This window comes from Cetorhinus maximus, chromosome 18 (genome assembly GCF_964194155.1).
Source record: "Cetorhinus maximus chromosome 18, sCetMax3.hap1.1, whole genome shotgun sequence".
Classification (NCBI taxonomy): Eukaryota; Metazoa; Chordata; class Chondrichthyes; order Lamniformes; family Cetorhinidae; genus Cetorhinus; species Cetorhinus maximus.
Genome location: NC_135896.1, coordinates 77,021,080 through 77,034,551, shown reverse-complemented (window position 1 = coordinate 77,034,551; position 13,472 = coordinate 77,021,080). Strand labels below are relative to the sequence as shown.

Below are 13,472 nucleotides of genomic sequence, written 5' to 3'. Positions count from 1 at the left end.
CCTCTTTTAATACTGAAATATAATTAAATAAAAAAGGTGTTTCCATCACATGGAAGTGTGTTCACACTATTTTTTGAAGCGAGCTCAGGATTGAATGGCATAGTTGTTCAATGATGAACTTCATTTACACTGAGACACCAGCCAAATTGTAAAATGGACGATATTCACACCACAACTACAACACAGCCACGCCGTCACTCCAGGCACAATCCCAGCCACGCCGTCACTCCAGGCACAATCCCAGCCACGCCGTCACTCCAGACACAATCCCAGCCACGCCATCACTCCAGACACAATCCCAGCCACGCCGTCACTCCAGGCACAATCCCAGCCACGCCGTCACTCCAGGCACAATCCCAGCCACGCCATCACTCCAGGCACAATCCCAGCCACGCCGTCACTCCAGGCACAATCCCAGCCACGCCGTCACTCCAGACACAATCCCAGCCACGCCATCACTCCAGACACAATCCCAGCCACGCCGTCACTCCAGGCACAATCCCAGCCACGCCGTCACTCCAGGCACAATCCCAGCCACGCCATCACTCCAGACACAATCCCAGCCACGCCGTCACTCCAGACACAATCCCAGCCACGCCGTCACTCCAGACACAATCCCAGCCACGCCATCACTCCAGACACAATCCCAGCCACGCCATCACTCCAGACACAATCCCAGCCACGCCGTCACTCCAGGCACAATCCCAGCCACGCCATCACTCCAGACACAATCCCAGCCACGCCGTCACTCCAAACACACACCTAGACACACCAGTCCTCACACAATCAGTCATACCATCACTCCACATACAATCTAAGTCACACCATGACTCTAAACATCATTTTTAATTTCTGATTTGCCTATTCTTGGGCTGTGGGTGGCAAGACCAGCATTAATTCCCCATCCCTAGTTTTCCTTGAAAAGGTGGTACGAGTCCCCTGCTTGAACCACAGCATTCCACATAGTTAAGGTACTCCCACAGTGCTGTTAAGCAGGAATTTCCAGAATTTTGACCCAGTGACAAAAAAGAAACAACGATACATTTCCAAGTCAGGATGGTGTGTGACATGGGAGGGGACTTACAGCTGGAGATGTTCCCATGCACCTGTTTTTCTTTTAGGTGATAAGAGATTGCAGCTTTGGAAGGTGCTATCAAAGAAACCTCGTCAAACAGTCACTGTGCATCTTGTACTTGGTACACACTGCAGTCATGGTGTGGTAGTAGTGGAGGAAGTGGGTGTTTAAGGCAGTGGTATTTGCTCCACTCAAACATATGCTTTGTTCTGGATGGTGCTAGAGCTTCAATTACCTTGGCAAGTGGCGAGTATTCCATTACACTGACTTGTGCCTTGTAGGAGGTGAAGAGGGATTATAGGGTCAGGTGAGCCAGATGTCACAGAATACACAGCTTCTGACTTGCTCTTGTATCTAAGGTATTTATGTGGGAAGTCTAGTTAAGTTTCTGGTTAATGGTGAATGAAGGTAATGTTGTTGAAATTCAAGGTAAGGTGGTTAGACTCTCTCTTGTCAGGCACCAATATGCTGAAAATGCTACTTGCCACATCAGTCCAAGTCTGGATGTTGTACAGGTCTTGCTGCATGTGAGCACAGACTTCTTCATTATCTGAGGAATGTGAATGGAACTCTTTTCAGAGGAAATTGGGGGTTTTTGTGCACAATTCAATGTAAGTTAACACGCAGGTACAGCAAACAAAGGTAGGTTGACCTTTATTGCAAGGGGGTTGGAGTATTACAGTGAAGAAGTCTTGCGGCAATCATATAGGTGAGGCCACACCTGGAATACTCTGTACAGTTTTAGTCTCCTTAAAAGGGAAAATACATACTTGCTTTAGAGGGCTTCAATTAAGATTCACTAGATTGATTCCTGGAATGAGACACCTGTGCTATGAGGAGAGGTTGAGTAGAATGGTACTACATTCTTCGGAGTTCAGAAGAAAGAGAGGTGATCTCATCGAAATTCTTAGAGGGCCAGTTCGAATAGATTATGACAGGTTATTTTCTCTCAATGAAAAGTCTTGAACTTAAGGTCACAATCTCAGGCTATTTAGGCCTGACATGAGGAGAAACTTCTTCACTCAGAGGGTTGTGAATCTTTGGAATTCCCTATCCCAAAGAGCTGTGGATACTCAGTCAGAGTACATTCATACCAAGATCAATAGATTTTTGGACACTAAGGGAATCAAGGACATGGGAAGAGTGCAGGAAAATGGAGTTGGTATATAAATTAGCAACAATGCTACTGAATGACAGAGCAGGCTCGAGGAACCATATGGTCTACTCCTGCTCATAATGTTCTTTCTTAAGTTCTTAACATTGTGCAATCATTGGCAAACAACCCCACTTCTGACCTTATGAGCAAAGGTCACTGATGAAACACAAAGATGGGTGGCCCCCAACAATCCTGGTCTGAGGAATTCTTGCAGCGATGTCCTGGGGTTGAGATGATTGGCCTCCAACTACCACAGCCATCTTCCTTTGTGCTAGGTATGGCTCCAACCAGTTGAGAGTTTTCCTCCCGATTCCCACTGACTTCAATTTTGCTAGGGCTCCTTCATGTCATACTCAGTGAAATGCTGCTTTGATGTCAAAAGCAATCATTCTAGCCTCAACTCTGGGATTCAGCTCTTTTGGTTGCGGTATATCTTGACTTTGTGCAATATTGTGAAACGGGTGATAGCCTGTTACCTGTCTGCATTATTTCTCCTGATTTTTTATTTTAATTGAAGTCAATGGAAATGTGTACACAGTGTGGTGTGACTAGAATTAAAAACAGCTGAGCACATTTGATACAGCAAAGGCATTGGGCCCTGACAACTTCCCAGCTATAGTGAACTTAAACTAAACACACCTCTAACCAAGCTGTTCCAGTAGAGCTACAACACCAACACCTAACCAAAGATGTGTAAAATTGCCCACCAAAAGCAGGACAAATTGAACCTGGTCAACTCTATCAGCCTACTGTCATTCATCAGCAAAGTGGTGGAAGATGTTGTTGACAGTGCAATCAAGTGACACTTACTTTGCAACAACCTGGTCACTGATGTTGAGTTTGAGTTCCACCAGGGCCACTCAGCTCTGATGTGACTGAATGGGAGCTGCGTGGGGAGAGAGGGCACATAAGCGTATGCAACAGTAACAAAAATGCATCTGTAATGGTTGTGTGTGTCTTGCAGCTCTCAAATGTCTTGGAGATTATCATATGCAGCTCTAAGGTTCAGACAGTTTGGCCACCCTTGCTTCGCTGGGATAGTTGCCACACTGTAGTAGATCAATCCCATCCAGGACAAATCTCTATCATTCCACTGCCCCAATATCACTCTCATTCCATCACTTCTGATGCAATTCTACATATGCAAGGGAAACTATGGTAATTGTAGGGGTTGACAAGTCAGAGAGTCAACTCCGCACTGTGGGACGATGAGTAACGAATGTTAATGAGTAGGAATGGTGTCAGCTAGTCTAGGCATAGAAGGGGATTGCAAGGGAAGAATAGCTCTCTGTTTAGAAAAAAGAGACAGAGAGAAGTTCATGTCTGAACAACTGTGGTCCCTCATGTAGACAACACATGCATGCACTTGGGGAAAGGAAGCAATAATGTCACTTGGTATAGTGACCAAATGGTGTGACACAGCCTAACTAACTGCATATAGACAAAATGTCCTTATATAGTAATGTTACAGTCAAGACAACACATTTAGGAAACCTAATGAATCCGGTGCTTGAGTAGCATTCAGGCCCAATCTCATCAGTGCTGCAGAAAATGCGATATATCAATATTTCAATCAGCATTTCCTAGTCCTTAAACTTGTATTTATGGAAAGGATGTGTGACATCCTATTAACCCATTCCATCACCCTCCAGTATCTCTCTGACTCCACTGCTCATACTATTGGCACTGCTAAAATATATTTTATTTTGTCTGCTCATATAAGAGTAAACAAAATCCAAACAAACAGGAACTGAGGTAAAATTATAAAATACTGTTAAACAATCCAAATATCAGGCGCAGTGGTTAATAAACATCACTGTTGTGTATTTCCACCATGTCCAGTCAAGCAAGCATCCTATCAGCAAATGACAGTAAATGATCAGGGACAGTGTTGTGGTGCTCACTGACTACTAGCACTCAGACTGAGTGCAGAGGGTGTGTGTCTTCAATAGCATTTTCATATATAAACAGTTTGATGCTTCTCTCTATGGAATTGACTGAACTTTTCAGAGACTCCTGCATTTATACAAGGCAGAAGTTTTAATTTCCACCATCTCTCTCTCTCTCTCTCACACACACCCATCCAGTAGCTGAACATTCAGGCTTGTGCCATCTGTACGTTTGGTACAGGTTTTACACATACATTGATTGGGTTTGTGTTGAGTACTTCAATCCTCTTGCCAGTCAGCAGCAGCCCACCTGGGCAGCATTGACCTGTATTCCCAGTCTAGCCCTTTGTAGTGCAGGGCATGCAGGTACATGATTAGGTCCTTTGCGGATGGGTCCTTCCTCACCAGCTTACATTCGCCACACAGAGTGTCTGTCACAACCACTGGCTTCCCTTCCCGGTCGCTGGCTGTGGACTTGGTTACTTCCAAAGAGCTGCCATCTGCTGCCTTCCCCATTTGTTCCTCAGTGACTTCACTCTTCTCATCTACAGTCCCTTCAGTTCGGCTGTTGAGTGACAGAGTGGAGCACCCTGTGTTCTCTGTGCTACCCTTATCCATGGTACAATGGTGGTCCTCTTCTGGGAGATCCAGAAGATCCAGGCTTTCTTTTAACCTGTGAACATCCACCAATGCCTTCAGCAGCTCATCGTCCGTTTTATTCACCTTCCCCCCTCTGCCCCTTTGGGGTCCCCAGGCTTCAGTATTGTAGACAGGGTCATTTACAATGGGGTGGCCCAGGTACTGGAGGTGGACCCGGATCTGGTGGGTACGCCCAGTATAGGGGAAGCAGCGCACGACACTGGACGTGCCATTGTAGCTCAGTTTTTGGAACAAGGTTCTGCATGGTTTTCCTGAAGGGTCCACTCGGCACACACCGACCTTGTAGGAGATGATGAGGATGGGCTCCTCACAAGTGATTTCGTCATCTGGAAACTCTCCCTGCACTCGGCACACATATTCCTTCAGCACCTGAAACAAAATGGCATCAGTCAGCCTACATTGTAGATCAGGGTCTTGACACACTGGGCAAACCACTACAGGGTAACCAATCATGGAGCCTCACTCCTCTCCATCTCTGTAACTTCCAGCCCCCACCCCTCCACCCTCTCACCAAAACTCAATGTTCCTCTGACCGTAGCCTCTTGCTTTTTCACCCCAGCATTGATAGCTGTGCCTTCAGCTTTCTCAGCACCAACTCTCTGGAATTCCCTCCCTGAACCTGTGTCACTCCACTTTCCTTTCTTCATTTACAATCATTCTGAAAACCCAGCTCTCTCGTAAAGTATTTGGTCACCTCTAATATCCGCTCCTTTACCTCAAAGGATGGGAGCTAGGGTATGGGGAGTGCATCTGTGGGGCTCACCCCCATCCACCATGGTACGGATTGCTGCTGTCCATTATCTCACTCAGGTGGTATCTCTACACGTGGGTCTATAGAGTGAGTGTTAGCAGCTATTCAATAATGGAAGGCATCACAGCAAGCCCAATCCTTTCCACAGTCACCCTGTACGTTCCAGCAGTAGGTCACTGGATGGTGAACAGGGATAAGAACCCTGGCTGCTACTCCCCATCACTCCCTAATCTGGAAGTATCAAACCCAATGGAAGTGCAACTAAGTCAGTGCTAGCACTCTCCTGTCTGAGATGGCAGGTTGTGGGTTTGAGTCCCACTCCAGGACTCAAGCACATAATCCAGGCTGACAATTTCAGTGCAGCATAGAGGGAGCGCTGCACTGTCAGAGGCGCCATCTTTCAAAACAGACGTCAAACTGATGTCCTCTCAGAACTCTCAAGGGAATTCTCCCAGGTGTTTCAGCCAAGACTTTATCCTGAAGCAATATCACTGAAACAGATCATCAGATTGCTGTTTATGGGACCTTGTTGTGAGAAAACTGGCTGCCACATTTCTTGTACTGCAACAGAGACTACACTTCAAAATTACTTCATTAGCTGTAAAACACTTAGGGATATGCAATGATTATGAAAAATGCTATAGAACACAAGACTTTCTTCCTTAGCATCGTCCTGACTGAGAATGGTTAACTTAGCACAAATAGGGATAATCTGGGGCTCAAATCCTCAGAGCCAACATTGAGACTTGGCCTGAGTTGCCTCAGAGATCTTCCTCACACACTAACCTGTCTTTCTCGGACTTGCTGATCCATTTTCTTTGAGACTTCGAGCGTCTTGGCAAACATGAGGACACCAGAGGCGAGCCTGTCCAGCCGATGGATTGTATGCAGCTCTGTCAAGCCATGTTCCTTACCCAGGATAAAGATGACAGTATTGTGTCGGAATCGGCCACAGGGATGGACTGGAATGGAGGCCGGTTTATCCACCACAACTACCTCCTGGTTCTGGGTCAATATCTCGATTGGCTGAGCAGTGACAGGAGGTTCGTGCCTGTGTACCGTGTTCCTCATAAAATCATTGTTCTAGAAGATGGTGAAGGAAACCATTAATAGGAGCAATGTTCCTTCAAATTTCTCTTTGCTGTGCACCTGTTGGTTGCAATGCGCAACACATTGCAGATTGCTGTGCAACTGCAAACACCCATGCAGCTTGGAAATAACAAACTGTATCTAGCCAGCTCCTCGCATCAATCAGACCCACTGCTGGCTCAAAAAATGGCAATTTCAGGTCTCAGACCCATGACTCAGGGGCCCACCTGGACAGCAGCCGAGCACTAAGCAAGAGACAGAAAGGGGCTTCACTCACAGTTGAGGGAGAACGTATCCTCTCCTTTTCCAAGAGCACAGACTCTGGTTAGGGAGGGTTTGATTAAGCCCGTTCCCTCACACCCTTGTACCGCATTCCACTGCACGTGGATATTCAACTGTGAGGTGCATCAGGGACCAGCCCAGTCATGTCCACATTTGCAGTGTTCAACAGGAATAATGAAGAGAATTTGTTTTTAAGCACCCACCCCCCACCGCCCCTTACTGACTATAAACAATACAAGGCAGAGGGAAGTTTTCTAAGGAGAAAGAGGAGCTTCCTGCATCCACCCCACATCCCCCCCAATTAAAACTTGGTAGTGAAAGTTCACTGGCCATTAAATGGCATATGAGGGATTATCCCCAGTGGCTCAAGGCACTGGCCAGTGAATAACTGAACTGTACACCTATTACAATGGCCATTTAATAATACTAATTGTATTTAATGAACAGACCTGTACACTTGAGCAATGTCATTATGGAAGTTAACCATAGCAAGAGGCCAGGCCTTTTTATGATCACCTGCCCATAAATCAGTGCATTTTTCAGAATCACAATAAACACGAACAAACCTGCATAGAGCCCAACCGCAGTCAATCCTGACACACTCCCAGGGACCGCCTGTAAATACAGTAAAGTCCCGCTGTTCACAGGAGTTATGTTCCTGCGAAATCACGCAACGGGTGAAATTGCTAACAGCGAACGTACTTTATAATGGGATTGAATTAGATTGGTTCCAGCCATTGCAAAATTATTTGCCTGCTGTACATCTGAGCTTTTCTCTTCCAGCTGTGGAAACCTCTCCAACTCTTTACCTATCTCCCCTGAGCACTGACATCCCTCAAATTCACACCCAAAACATAAAAAAAAGCATGTCCTTGAATTCAGTTGTCATCGTAAACAAAAAACTCCGGCACCACAACATGCAATTAGAGTCTTAACTTTACCCAGCATATAATTGTTCTGTATTGCCAGCATGTTATTTAGCAGCTTGGCTTTGAGCTTATTCACACTTCATGGAGCAGCTCAGTGCACTTTTGACCCTTTCACCAAAACACATCTATATTTCAGTTTCAACAAACTAAAACCGCAAAGCATTAATCTAGCTCACCTGCTCACCGCCCACTGCAACCACCACCCCCCCGCCCCACAACCTATACTGTATTGTGTTTTTAAATTTGACTACTGACTACCTAGGAAGTTAAACCCTTACTTTTTGGCTCTTTCCATAATTTCTAATCCCTTGAAAATGATAAACAGGTATTTTAAAATGACCCTCAATGGAAATCTTTCCAATTTCTGAAGATATTTCAGGACCAATACCGCGGATGGACAAAGATTTGTGCCGCAATGTGCAATTGGGTGTACAAATCCTTTCACGCAGGGAAATGAATTTGTGAAAGAAGGTCATGAATGGTGGGAGTTTACTGTACAGACGTACTCCAGGGGAGCTCCTCGTAAATACAGGTGCACTCCCGGGGAGACCCCCGTAAATACAGGCGCACTCACAGGGAGCCCCCCCGTAAATACAGGCGCACTCCCGGGGAGCCCACCGTAAATACAGGCACACTCACAGGGAGCCCCTGTAAATACAGACATACTCCCGGAGATCTAGAGATCCATTGTAAATACAGACATACTCCCCGGGTACCCTGCAAACTCAAAAGACTCTTGAGGTGCCATCCTTGCAAATATGTGTGTGCTGCTGATTCTTGTTAAACAATGAAACACAGATGCTGACTGCCTTTAAACAGCAACACAAAATCCAGTGACTGTACCTTTAAGACTGTGTTAAGGTCAGCAGGTGCCTCATTAAGCCGGATTCTGCCAGCTTTGGCAGCCTGGGTATAATACTCCATTGGCTCAACCCTGAACTCGGAGCTGAACACTTCTCGCAGTGTCTTCCCGACCCAGCGTCCTTTACAGTAGGTCTGGAAGTCAAAGTAGTAGGGAAAGACCTTCCTTAGTCCATTCTCAAAGTAATATTGGGTTTCTAAAGGGAGAGGAGCAAAAGGAGAGTCACAGATCAGTCACCAGTCACTGGCACATTTTATGTCGTCTGCATAGTACCTGGATCACACACTCTTCCCACCTCTTAATGCAGCTCTTCCCAGTCTGCCTCCATCTCCCCTATGAGCCACCTATCGCATGCTGGGCCATGGGTCTGCAAACCAGCACCGAATCCTTCTGTGCATACCGAGACAGAGGCATCAGGCTACTCAACTGTGATGGCAGTGCAGCTGAGCTCAATATCCATGTACAAGCACTTTTCATTGGGGTGAGTAGCCAAGTTGATGGTCCCTCACTGTTCATACCCCTCCGTAACTGAGTGGACTTATTCCGGGTAGACTAGGGTTGAGTTAGCGACTCTGGGGATGGGAGGATAAATTACCAAGAAGATTCAGCCCACAGCTCCCTGTGAACCAAGAGTCTACCGTCACTCGCCATCCAGGTTCTTGGGACCTTGTCCACAAAGATTGAACACGAGGACAGCCTGCTCCTCTAGAGGGGAACACCAGTCAGAGCAAAAAGAACTAAAGCCCATTTGCCCACTGGACTCACTCAACATCATAAACAATATTATCTTAATATGAAGAGTGTAGATCTACATAACCCATTAGAGAGAAATGTGAAATAATATTCAAATGTGGTCAGTGTGAGCCCCATCACCAAGTCAGATGACCAAACCTGGTTCAATAAGGAGTGTAGAAGAGCATGCCAGGGACATTAGGTATCCCTGAACGATGTGTAAACCTGATGTCACTATAAAGGGCATACATACTAAACAATATAAGCCATGTGCAATAGAAAAAGCTAAGCTATTCCACAACCAACGGATGAGATCAAAGCTCTGTAGTCCTGCCGCATCCAGTTACAAACGGTGGTGGATGCTTAAAGAACTAGCAGAGTGGGGAAGCTTCACAAACATCCCCATCCTCAACAATGGTGGAACACAGTACAAGTGCAAAAGACAATGCAGAAGCATTCACAACCATTTTCAGCCAGAAATAGAGTGAATGATTACATCTCAGCCTCCTCCTGATGGGTCCACAGCATCACAGTTGAGAATCACAGCTGAGTTCGCCATACACAGCAAAGGTTGGTATAGGGCAGGTGGGGTGGGGCGAAGGAGGGGGGTGGTGGGGTGTGCAGGGAAGTGTTTTAAATCACTTGTTGGTTTAAAGGGATATACTCCTGACCAGGCTCTACGCCTACTAGGAGCAGCCTTAAAAAATATACATTAAAAAAATCACAAGTGCAAGGCAATCAGTTTAAGTTCCAAAATGGCAGGTCCCAGAGGAACCATCAGCGCAGGCTCCCATTCAAGTGCACTGTAACTTCCAAATTTCAGCGTAGTGAGGTCACCAAAGGTTGTGCAGCCCTCAATAGCTGTGAGTCTCTCAGCCGCAAGAGCTAGGTCATTATTTTGTTCATAGGATGGAAGTTGATGGGAAGGCCAGCATTTATTGTCCATCCCCAACTGCCCTTGAGGAGGTGGTGGTGAGTGCCTTCTTGGACTACAACAACAACCTATATTCATATGGCACTTCTAACGTAATGAAACATTCCAAGGCACTTTACAGGAGCATCATAAAACAAATGCCACATAAAGAGGTTAGGTCACATGACCAAAAGCTTGGGCAAAGAGGGAGGTTTCAAGGAGCGTCTTAAAGCAAGAAAGTGAGGTAGAGGAACAAGGAGGAGTAGGGAGGGAATTCCTGAGCTTGGTGCTGAGGTAGCTGAAGGCAAAGCCGCCAATGGCGGAGCAATTATAAATAGGAATGCTGGAATTAGAAGAGCACAGATGTCTCAGACAGTTGTGGGGCTAGAGGAGATTACAGAGATAGGAAATGGCAAGGCCATGGAGGGATTTGAACACAGCGACGAGAATTTTAAAATCAAGATGTTGCTTGACCAGCAGCCAACGTAGGCCAGTGAGCACGGGGGAGATAGGGGAATGGGAGTTGTTGTGAGTTAAGTCACGGGCAGCAGGATTTTCTAAGACCTCAAGTTTGCAGCAGTGTGTTGGAATAGTCGACTCGAAAGGAAATGAGGACGTGAATGAGGGTTTGAGCAGCAGATACTCTCCCAGACGGGTGAGGTCAAGTGAGCAGGAGAAACACTTCCCTACTTTTATATTGGATTCCATTTGCCTTCCTAATCACTTGCTGTATGTTAGGTCAAGTGATGTCACAGAGGCCATGAATGCGAATATAAACCGCTGCAGTCCATGCGATGTAGGCACATCCACAGTGCTGTAGGGATAGGATTGCAAGTTATAACGTACTAAGATTGGGATGGGTAAAGGGGGGGGCGAGGTAATTTGTACATAACGACAGCAGTAAGATTGGACATAACGAACAAAGAGATAGAAATAGATTCTGTATGGAGTGTCCTCCTCACTCCACACTTTAGTGATGTGCGTGAAACAATTAGATTATTTTAATATGTTCAGAGCGGGGCCCGTCCGCACACTTTACCGCTGAAGTGCTGATGACTGAAGCTGATACCCGGATTCTTCTTTCTGGGCGGAGGCACGTAGCGGCCGCTCTGGCCCTTCTTGTTCCTGGGTTTTTTAGCCGGAGGTTGGCCGTTGCCCCGCTGCCCGACTCCCGGCTCCTCCTCGATCTCTTTCCGCTTGTCACCGCCGGCAGTCCCGCTCATCCTGGCTCTGATCACCCGCACTGTAGTGAGGCAACAGCGCGGCCACCACATGGCAACTTCCGGCCAGGGGCCTCGGGGATGCGCGCCGATAGTCACAAAAGGACCCCCGGGGATATCCGTCCGTAATGTGCCTGAACAGCTATCTTCACATTTGTCATAAATTAACTTTTAGAAACAAAACCCGCAAAGTAAGATCCGCCTAACTCCATAAGATAACCAGTGAATATTTGCAGGCAGTACTCCCCCGCCAGATAGAAATAGTAGAACCAAGAGGAGCTTGGGGCTATTCAGGCCTGGGCCTGTTCTGCCAAAATTAGATCATGGTTTATTATCTGTATCTTCACTCCATCAATCCGCCTTTGCATCTTATTCCTTTATTACCTCACCTAACAAAAATCTACCTAGTTCAGTTCTGAAAGTTTCAATTGATCCTCTTTGGAGGGAAAAAAATTCCAAATTTCCATTATAATAAAAGCAAAATACTGTGGATGCTGGAAATCTGAAACAAAAACAGAAAATGCTGGAAAAACTCAGCAGGTCTAACAACATCTGTGAAGAGAAAAACAGAGTTAATGGTTTGAGTCTGTATGACTTCCTCAGAGCTGAAGAAGAGTCATACAGACTCGAAATGTCCAAATTTCCATTACTCTTTGTTTGAAAAAGTGCTTCCATATTTCCCTCCTAAATAGCCTGCCTCCAATCTTAAGGTTAGATCTGTTGTCCTGGAATCCCTCCACCAGAGGAAACTCATTATTCATCCTATCAACTCCTTATATCTTAAACATCACAATTAGATCACCCCTTAATATTCTGTATTCGAAGGAATACAAGCTGCTGCAACCAGAACCTACAGATCCTAATAATTTAACCCTCCGATAAATCTGCTGTTGTACCTGCTTCCAAGGCATATACTTTGTGAGATAAGGTGTTCAGACTAAATGCAGTGCTCCAGCTGGGGTTTAACCAGAACTCTGTACAGCTGTAAAATAACTTCTGCCCCTTAGTATTCTAGCCCCCTTAAGATAAAGACCAAATTCCTTATTAGTACCTGACCAGTAGATTTCAGTGATTTTGGAATTTGGACCTCTAAATCTACCTGGTCATCCACAGTTCCTAGCTTTTGCTGCAATTCAGAAAATACTGTCACAAGAACAGAAGCATTAGGAGCAGGAGTAGTCCATTCGGCCACTCGAACCTGCTCCACCATTCAATAAGATCATGGCTAATTTGATCATGGCTTCAACTCCACTTCCCTGTATATCCCCATAACCCTTGACTCCCTTTGTGGACCAACAATCTGTCTAATTCAGCCTTGAATATATTCAATGACCCAGACTCCACTGCTCACTGGGGAAGAGAATTCCACAGACTAACGATCCTCTGGGAGAAAAAAATTCTCCTCATCTTGGTCTTAAATGGGAGACACCTAATTTTTAAACTGTGTTCTAGATTCCCCCACAAAGGGAAACATCCTCTTAGCATCCACCCTGTGAAGTCCCCTCAGGCTCTCGTTTCAATAAGTTCACCTCTCATCCTTCTAAATTCCAATGGCATAGGCCCAACATGCTCAACCTTTCCTCATAAGGTGACCTCTTCATCCCAGGAATCAGTCGAATGAACCTCTGAACTGCTTTTAATGTAATTGTATCCTTTCATAAGTAAGGAGACCAAAACTGTACACAGTACTCTGGATGTGGTCTCCTTTATGCCCTGTATAGCAGGAGAAACACTTCCCTACTTGTATATTCGATTCCATTTGCCTTCCTAATCACTTGCTGTACCTACATACTAACCTTTTGTGATTCATGTACCAGGACACCCAGATCCCTCTGTTGCACAGAGTTCTGCAGTCTCACTCCATTTAAATAATATACTGCTTTTTCATTCTTCCTACCAAAGTGGACAAGTTCA

At 45.8% G+C, this 13,472-nt stretch overlaps 1 protein-coding gene across 1 annotated transcript; it reads right to left on the bottom strand.

Moving 5' to 3' along the window:
- Positions 1-3,911: 3,911 nt before the first annotated feature.
- rpusd2 (RNA pseudouridine synthase domain containing 2) lies at positions 3,912-11,618 on the bottom strand. The gene is made up of 4 exons (XM_078562927.1): positions 11,378-11,618; positions 8,675-8,889; positions 6,318-6,614; positions 3,912-5,149 (listed from the first exon to the last, which is right to left on the bottom strand). Exons 1-4 carry the CDS (start codon positions 11,610-11,612, stop codon positions 4,400-4,402), a joined length of 1,497 nt encoding a protein of 498 aa, XP_078419053.1. The 5' UTR covers positions 11,613-11,618; the 3' UTR covers positions 3,912-4,399.
- Positions 11,619-13,472: the final 1,854 nt, after the last annotated feature.